Below are 8,815 nucleotides of genomic sequence, written 5' to 3'. Positions count from 1 at the left end.
GTAGAGATGGGGTTTCACCATGTTGACCAGGATGGTCTCTATCTCTTGACCTCGTGATCCACCCGCCTCGGCCTCCCAAAGTGCTGGGATTACAGACTTGAGCCACCGTGCCCGGCCAGTAATTGATTTAAGATTAGAAAATTAATTGATAGAACCCAACTATTATCAAACTAAAAAAGAGAAACCATGTGATCATTTCACTAGATACAGTAAAAGTATTTTACAAAATCCAGCATCCATTCCAGATTTTAAAAATAACTTGGCAAACTAAGAATACAAAGGAACTTCCTCAGCCTTACAAAAGACGTTTATGAAAAAGTTACAGTCAACATCACACTTAATGGTAAAAGATTGGATGCTTTCCTAAGATTAGGAGCAAGGCACAGACATTCACTCTTACTGTCTTCAGTAATATACTGCAGGTTCTTCCCAGTGCAATTGTGCAAGAAAAAAGAATCTAGTTTAAAAAGAAAGAAGAAAAAGTTTATTCACTCTTGACATGATCATCTGTACAGAAAACCTAATCTGCAAAAACAAAAAGGAATTAGAAATAATAAGTGAATTTATCAAGGTTACAAGATCAAACTATAAAAACAATTTTTCTGTATTAGAAACAAAAAATTGGAAATTATATTTTGTTAGCTTTATAAATATGAAATGCTTAGGGTGACATTTACCTATGTGCAAGATTTCTACACTTTTTAAACAACGCAATGTTGCTGAAAGGAAGTAGACCCAACTAGAGAGATATATTTTGCTACAGATCAGAAGATAGTAGTTTTCCTCATACTCATGTATAGATACAATGTAACTTGCAATCAAAATCCCAGCAGGCTATTTTATAGAAATTTAGAAGCTGATTCTAAATTCATATAGAAATGCAAAGGGTGCAGTTGCTCACGCCTCTAATCGAAGCACTTTGGGAGGCCAAGGCGGGTGGATCACCTGAGGTTAGGAGTTTGAGACCAGCCTGACCAACATGGAGAAATCCCATCTCTGCTAAAAATACAAAAATTAGCCGGGCATCATGGCGTGCACCTGTAATCCCAAATACTCCAGAGGCTGAGGCAGGAGAATTGCTTGAACCCAGGAGGTAGAGGTTGCAGTGAGCCAAGATTGCGCCCTTGCACTCCAGCCTAGGCAACAAGAGCAAAGCTTCGACTCAAAAAAAAAAAAACAAATTCCAAAATGAAAAGCAAAGTTTGGGGACTAACAGTACCCGATGACAGACCTGGTGCATTTGAGGGGTAGTGCCTGAGTTGAGTCTAAAAGGACGAGGAGGTCAGTGATCATATTGGAACTCATGGTGGAAGGATGGGCTGAGAGCGGAAAGCAGGTACACAGGGGAGGTGGCTGGTCAGGGTTGCTCTTGGGCTGTGGTGGATGCTTTTTAGCTTTTCAGAAGTTCACTGATGTGCTGTTAAACTTTTCAAAAAGATTGAAGCTGTGCAACCAGCTCACTTGTTTCCAAGAAATTTTAAAAATTTAAGTTTCTTTTCCTTTTCTTGAGACAGAGTCTTGTTCTGTCACCCAGGCTGTAGTGCAGTGGCATGATTGTGGCTCACTGCAACCTCCGCCTACTGGGTTCAAATGGTTCTCCTGCCTCAGCCTCCCGAGTAGCTGGGATTATAGGCGCGCGTCACCACACCTGACTAATTTTTGTACTTTTAGTAGAGATTGGATTTTGCTGTATTGGCCAGGCTGGTCTTGAACTCTTGACCTCAAATGATATGCCCACCTCAGCCTCCCAAAGTGCTGGTATTATAGGTGTGAGCCACTGCACTCGGCCTGAGTTTCATTTTTAAAAATAGCATTCCTAGCAGTCTCAAGCATTTAAATAAATAGTTGTGTGGAGATTTAAATGGTAGAAAGGAGATTTAAGTGACAGAAAGTGTGTTTCCTCTAAGGAGGTAGTTCCCCTGCTTATGAGTGGAGCGAGTATAGGTTGGATCTGTGGCCCCACAATCTGTCTGGGACTTGGAGAACGTTTCCGATTGACCTGCAGTGTCTCTTCCCGTTGGGCCCCATCGCCGGCTGTGCCCTCTCCTGGTGCTTGAGTCTTTTTTATTTCCCCTTGAGTTAGCACAGTTAGAATCTATTGAATGGCCTCTTCTGGGGGGTCCTGTACTGATACCAGCTGGGGCATCGGGGAACAAGGAGGCAGGTGCGCACCACGGCGGTACCCTGCCTCAGTTCTGCAGACTGCTGAAGTGTGGCAGCATGTGCATGAGGCCCTGTGGCTTCTGTGAGCCAGCACTGCGGGTGTCACGGCACCAGGGCTAGGAGCAGCCACACAGCCACTGGTCCCTCCCTGTCACCACCCAGCCACTGGTCCCTCCCTGTCACCACCCACGTGAAAGGCCGTTGGTTCTGATTTCTAACAGCAGAGGCTGCTTTTGCCTGACCTTGAACTTCATGAAAGGAAACTATACTGTGTGCATTCAGTGTGTCTGGCTTTTTTTGGAGACAAGGTCTCACCCTGTCACCCGGGCTGGAATGCAGTGGTGCGGTCCTAGTTCACTGCAGCCTCGACCTCCTGGGCTCAAGCAATCCTCCCTCCTCATCCTCCCTTGTAGCTGGGACCACAACACGTGCCACCACACCCGGCTGATTTCCTTACTTATCGGTAGGAGTTTTTAATATATTCTGGATATAGTCCTTTGTCAAAATACACACACACACACACACACAACGTTTTACATGTTCAGTGTAGCAAATATCTCCCACTTAGGATGTGTTTTTTTTTTTTAACTTAATGGTTAAAATGGTTTCTTAATAAACAGACATTCATAATTTTACTATAGTCCAATTTTTTAATTTTTCTTTTGTGTGCTGTTTTTGTGTGTGTGTCCAATGAAGATATCTGTGCCTCCTCTGAGGCCGCAAGGATTTTCTCCTACATTTCTTTCCAAAAGCTTTATTTTTAAAATTTTATGTATTATTATTACTTTTTGAGATGGAGTCTCACTCTGCAGCCCAGGCTGGAGTGCAGTGGCGCGGTCTTGGCTCACTGCAACCTCCGCCTCCCGGGTCCTGGTTCAAGCAATTCTCCTACCTCAGCCTCCCAAGTAGCTGGGATTAGAGGCACGAGCCACCATGCCCGGCTAATTTTTGTGTTTTTTTAGTAGAGTCGGGGTTTCACCATGTTGGCCAGTCTGGTCTTGAACTCCTGACCTCGTGATCTGCCTGCCTTGGCCTCCCCAAGTGCCGGGATTACAGGCGTGAGCCACCATGCCCAGCCTCAAAAGCTTTATTATTTTGCTTTTAACATTTAGACCTATAGTGTATCTAGAATTAAGTTTTATGTATGGGATTGAGTGAGCTAGGGGGCAAGGTTCATTTTTTTCACACTTGACCCTTGAACAGCTCAGGGTTTAGGGGCAGTGACCCCCACCAGGTGGTCAAAAACCCACGTCTTACTTTGCCACTTCCTTCTCTTCACTATGAACAGCCTGCTGCTGACGGGATGCCTTCGGGTAACGTAACAGTCTGTTCACATGTATTTTGTATGCTATTGTAATATCTACTGTACTCTTCCTGTAAAGTCAGCTAGAGAAAATGGTATTAAGAAAGTCATAAAGAAAATATATTTACTGTCATTATGTGGAAGTGAATCATCCTAAAGAGCTTCATCCTCGTCACCTGCGCATCAAGTAGGCTGAGGAGAAGGAAGAGAAAGAGGGTTGGTTGTGCTGTCTCAGGGGAGGCGAGGAGGAAGAAAATCCATGTATAAGTGACCCTCATAGCTCAGACCAGCGTTTTTCAAGGATGGGCTGTGTACCTGGTGAACATGGCACTGTTCTCAGAAGTCAAGTGTGAACAGGATTGCTCCCAAGCACTGCCCTGTGCCGCGGCTGTGCATGTTCTGCGCGTGCAGTCCCACATCCTTCCCCAGTGACTGCCAGCAGGTGTCACCTTTGTGAGTCTCAGACGTGGGGCTGAGAGTGAGGTCGAAGCAGGTCCTGTGTCCTGTTCACCCTCCCAGTCCTCTGGTCCCACGGTCCTGCCATGCTTGGCTTATACCTGCCTGGGCCACACGTGGAGTGGGAGTGTCTGTCTCAGGCTGGCGTGGGCTGGTTCCCGGCTGGTGGGCATGCTCCCTGCTCCATGGGAGTCTAGCCAGGCTTTGCTGCAACTCAGGGGCCAGGCAGCAGGAGCACTGGGGAATGGGGTTGGCTGCCCGTGGGCAGTTCACGGGTGCCACGGAATCCATTTTCATTCTGTCCTGCCACTCTGCGGCAACGGGCTCGGTGGTGTTGGTGTGATCAGGCATTTTCCAAATCAGCAGTGTTGCTTCTCCCTTTCCCTTCTCACAGTGTGGCACCTTCCTGTCTAAGCTGAAGTCGTCCCGATGATCCACTGACACCAGTCCCCCTCGGCGAGGAAGCAGACAGCGATGTCCCAGACACAGGACTACGAGTGCAGGAGCCATAATGTCGACCTGCCAGAGGCAAGGATTCCAGGGTCAAGCACTCGGTAAGGAGTCAACCGACCTGCGGAGCCGCCTGGGCCACAGGAGCGGATGGAACAAGTCCTTCTTGCACACAGAGCAGGATGGGTGCAAGATTCTCCATGGAGTCGCTGACTCTGTTCAAGGCCTGGATGGCCGGTGCCACCTGTGCACAGCACTGCCCTCAGGGCTCTGGCCCACGATCCTGCAGATGCAGGTCGCCATGATTCATTGTTTTTAGTTTTCTAATTGTTGACTTTCTGATTTATTCATTTATTTATTTATGAGACAGGGTCTCTCACTCTGTTGCCCAGGCTGGAGTGCAGTGGTGCGATCATAGCTCTCTGCAGCCTTGAATTCCAGGGCTCAAGCAGTCCCCCCACCTCAGCCTCCCAGCTAGCTGGGACTGCAGTCATGCACCACCACATCTAGCTGATTTTTAATTTTTTGTAAAGATGAGGTCTCTCTGTCTTGCCCAGGCTGGTCTTAAACTCCTGGTTTCAAGTAATCCTTTTGGGAGGCCAAGGCCTCCCAAAGCACTAAGCTCACAGACGTAAGCCACTGCTCAGCCCTAATTTGTGGGCTTTTGTTTGGAAATAATTTCATGCTTCTAGAAAAGTTGCAAGAGTAAGAACAGTCCCGTGAGTACTCGAGTGCCCTCGCCCAGAGACCCTGTGGCTAGCATTGCTCCTGTCGCCTCTGAATACTTTTGGGGTGGGTTGTGGCCTGAGAGCATGTGCTCCCTCAGGATGTCTTCCTGAGCTTGGTAACAAGCTCAGGACGCTTGTTACCAAGAGTAAATCTGGCCCCATTCCATCTCAGCCAGCGTCCCGTGTCTCCAGGTTGGCTCTACCCCAACTGCCTTTCTCTCCTTAGCCTTTTTTAATCTGGAAGAATTCCACACCTTTTGTCACATTGATATTTTTAAGGTAATAGTCACCCTATTTAAAATAGATCATTCCAGCCTGGGCAACCTAGTGAGACCCCATCTCTAAAAAAAATACAAAAATTAGCCAGGTGTGGTGGCAGGTGCCTATGGTCTCAACTGCTGGAGAGGCTGAGGTGAGGAGATCCCTTGAACCTGAGGGGTTGAGGCTTCAGTGAGCTGAGATCACACCACTGCACTCCAGCCTGAGCGACAGAGTGAGACTCCGTGTCACAGTAAATAAATAAAATAGAGAATTCCTTGGTTTGGGTTCGTCTGACAGTTTTTCAGGAGGATACTACACAGGTGCTTTTGGGGTCTCCTGGGCCCTGCATCTGTAGACGCTGCTGTCCATTTGCCCCTCACCTGGCAGCATGACCTCTGACCCCGACGGAAGCCTCATCTGTGCTCTCCTCGGTGCAGCTGCTGCCTCCTGGCCACCTGTAGGTGTTCTGGCCCCGGCTCCCTGTCTGTGTGGTTGGTCTTTGCAGGACTCTGCGTAACCTTGTTTCCCAGAGCCCATGCACCTTCCATACTTGCAATTAGCACTTGGCCTTGACCTGAGCAGGAGTACTGCTCTCTTAGCGCTGCCCTGAGAGAGGACATATATTCATTCATTCATTTGTTCGTTGGTGTGGGCTCCGAGTTCCGTTGGGTTTTTGGGGGTTTATGTTGCTTTTGCCCTTCACCGGCTTGGTGCACATGTGCCCAGATAAGCCCCTGAACGTCTCACTGGCTCCTGTGTCCTTGACGTCCTCATTCCTTTGAGTGCTTCCTTCCTCCTGGCACAACTGCCCTGCGCAGCCCTGGAATCAGCTGTTTGTCTGTGGAGTGCTGGTTTCTTTTAGGGAATACCAACCAGTCTTAGATAACAAGGTCTGGGTTCTTAGAACACTCAGTACTACTGCAGTGTATTTGCTTTTTGGCCTGTTAAGCACACAGAACTAGAAAATTATGCGTGTACATGTGCACATGTACACGTATAGGTATCCAAGCACACATGCTCACCTCCAGGCACACACATACACACAGGTACACAAGTGTGCACACACACTTCCACGCACACTCACACAGGTACACAAGTGCTACCACATGTCTACACACGTGAGTACATGAGCATGCACGCATGGCTACACACACACAGATACACAAGCGTACATACCTCCACGCACATGCAAACAAGTACACAAGCACGTACATGCCTCCACACACATGCACACAAGTATACAAGCATGCACGCATGCCTCCACACACACGTATCCTAGAAATGCCGAGCGCACATGGTGCTCCAGTCCCGTCCCTCCCACAGGGAGTTGCTCTGTGGTCTCCTCTTCCGTCACATCTCTTCTTTCCTGGCTCCCAAGAATACCGGCACGTTTACTCACTTGCTCATCTGATAATTTGTCTAAAATTGTTTCAGAATTACTTCACCCATTCCACTACAAAAATATATGCACTAAAAAAAGTCAGGGTTCATTTGCATTCCCTCACATGCACATTTCTCTCAGGAATGTGGAACAGAGACTCAGCCTGTGTTCATAAGTTGTTTGGATTAGCTCTTTCTCTTTCTTCATTATGGTTCTGACATCCGTTCGTTCATTACTTTCAGTTAGAGATTTTTTCTCTACCTTCCCATTCTTCCTGCTATTATTTTGTCTTTTAAATATATAGGCCATTCGCCCGCCCCCAAAGCCCCAACCATGCACAGGTACATTCAGCCAGGGCCCCCGCCCCATGCCCTTTCTGTACCCGCCTACCTGCTGCAGGCAGAAACTCATCTTCCATTCAGTTTATCTCCTAGGTTTCTGTTTGTGAGAATAAACAGATGGTGGTATGTTTTCTTGTTCTCCTCCTTTCTTACACAAATGGCAGCATGGTTTATGTGTTCTTTGCACAATTTGCTTTTTCCACTTAAAACGTCTCCTCGACATCACTTCCTCTCAGACCATCGAGATTGTCCTTCTCCCTTTTTGAAGCTTCCTGGGCCTCTGTTGTGTGTGTGCCCCAGTCTTGTGTTGGCCATGTGGGTAATTTTGAATATTCTGCAATTACATGTAATGCTGCAGTCTGCTTGTGTAATTCTGTGTTTTGGGAGGTGCATCTGCTAGTGAATTTCTGATGAGGGACTGCTAGGTTGAAGGTTGCCTTTGCCTGATGCCCTTGCTGTCTTTGGGGTTCCTGTGAGCAGCACCAACCCCGGCCATCAGGGCCTGTCGACCGCTACCCCCGCCAGATCCCTGGGCATGTGCCTGGGGTTTCTGGGCAGCTTGGGCTTTGGGGCTCTTATGATCACTGAAGCAGGCACCCTCCATGTGTTACTGTACACTTTGTGAGTTGCCTGCTCTTATCTTTTGCCCATTTTTCTATAGTTTTTTTTATCTTTTTGTGCTCAAATTTGTATATTAAAGACATGAACTCTTTGTCTGTAATTTATATTGTAAATGTTCCACTAAATGTGTCCAAAAAGCCAAAATCTTTTTTAATTTATTTGTAGTAGTTTTTGCATGTAAAAGGTTTTGAATCTTTGTATAGTCAGGTTGGCCATGGAGGCTGCCTGTGCTCTGTGAGGGGCACCACATCTTCTCTCATGTCCTGGGCTCTGTAAGGAGCTGGGCCTGCTTCTGCCCATCCGTCTGGTCCTGCTAGCCTCCTGTCCTGTGCCCAGCCACACCTGCCTCTTCGAGGGTCTTTTCTGCTCCTTCACAGCCTCCCTGTGGTTCATGTGTCCTCATGTGGCACCTCAGTATCCCTCCACTGACACCCACGGCTGGGTTCCAGGTTTCTCCTTTACACACAGTGCAGAGAGGGCCCTGCAGCTGTCCAGCCTTTGAGGCCATGCTGGGCGCTCTCTGGACTTCCCCGGACTGCTCATTCCCTTGTAGGGATGGGCCACATTTGCTTATTCATGCATCAGGTGAAGGATATTTGGTCTGTTGCCACTTTTTGGCTATGATGAGTCATGCTGCCATGAACATTGGTGTGCAGATTTCTGTGTGAACACATTTTCATTACCTGGTTGTGGAATTGCTGGGTCAGGTGGTAACTCTGTGTTTAACATATTTTTTTATTGTTATTATTATATCTTTGAGAAAGGTTGTTGCTTGTCAGGCTGGAGTGCAGAGGTATAATCACGGCTCACTGCAGCCTCCAACTCCCAGGCTGAAAAGATCCTCCCACCTCAGCTTCCCAAAGTGCCAAGATTACAGCCACCACACCTGGCCTGTTTAACTTTTTTTTCTTTTTTTCAGACAAATCCTCACTCTGTTGCACAGACTGGAGTGCAGTGGCACCATCTTGGCTGCAACCTCTGCTTCCCAGATTCAAGTGATTCCCAGGCCTCAGCCTCCCAAGTAGCTGGAACTATAGGTGCGTGGCACCACACTCAGCTGATTTTTGTATGTTTAACTTTTTTTTTTTTTTTTTGACAGAGTTTTGCTCTT

At 47.5% G+C, this 8,815-nt stretch overlaps 1 protein-coding gene across 6 annotated transcripts in view; it reads left to right on the top strand.

The window, feature by feature from the left end:
- ARHGAP39 (Rho GTPase activating protein 39) overlaps window positions 1-8,815 on the top strand; it is a 166,085-nt gene that overhangs the window by 96,783 nt on the left and 60,487 nt on the right. For all 6 annotated transcript variants that reach the window (XM_037732452.1, XM_017511708.1, XM_017511705.1 and 3 more), the window contains exon 2: window positions 4,317-4,476. In XM_037732452.1, coding sequence (XP_037588380.1) covers window positions 4,397-4,476 — 80 coding nt within the window. In that variant the 5' untranslated portion in view covers window positions 4,317-4,396. The remainder of the gene's footprint in view (window positions 1-4,316; window positions 4,477-8,815) is intronic.

This window comes from Cebus imitator, unplaced genomic scaffold (assembly GCF_001604975.1).
Source record: "Cebus imitator isolate Cc_AM_T3 unplaced genomic scaffold, Cebus_imitator-1.0 Scaffold449, whole genome shotgun sequence".
In the NCBI taxonomy this organism is placed as follows: domain Eukaryota; kingdom Metazoa; phylum Chordata; class Mammalia; order Primates; family Cebidae; genus Cebus; species Cebus imitator.
The sequence above is the reverse complement of the archived record's forward strand: the minus strand, read 5'-3'. Positions and strand labels throughout refer to the sequence as shown.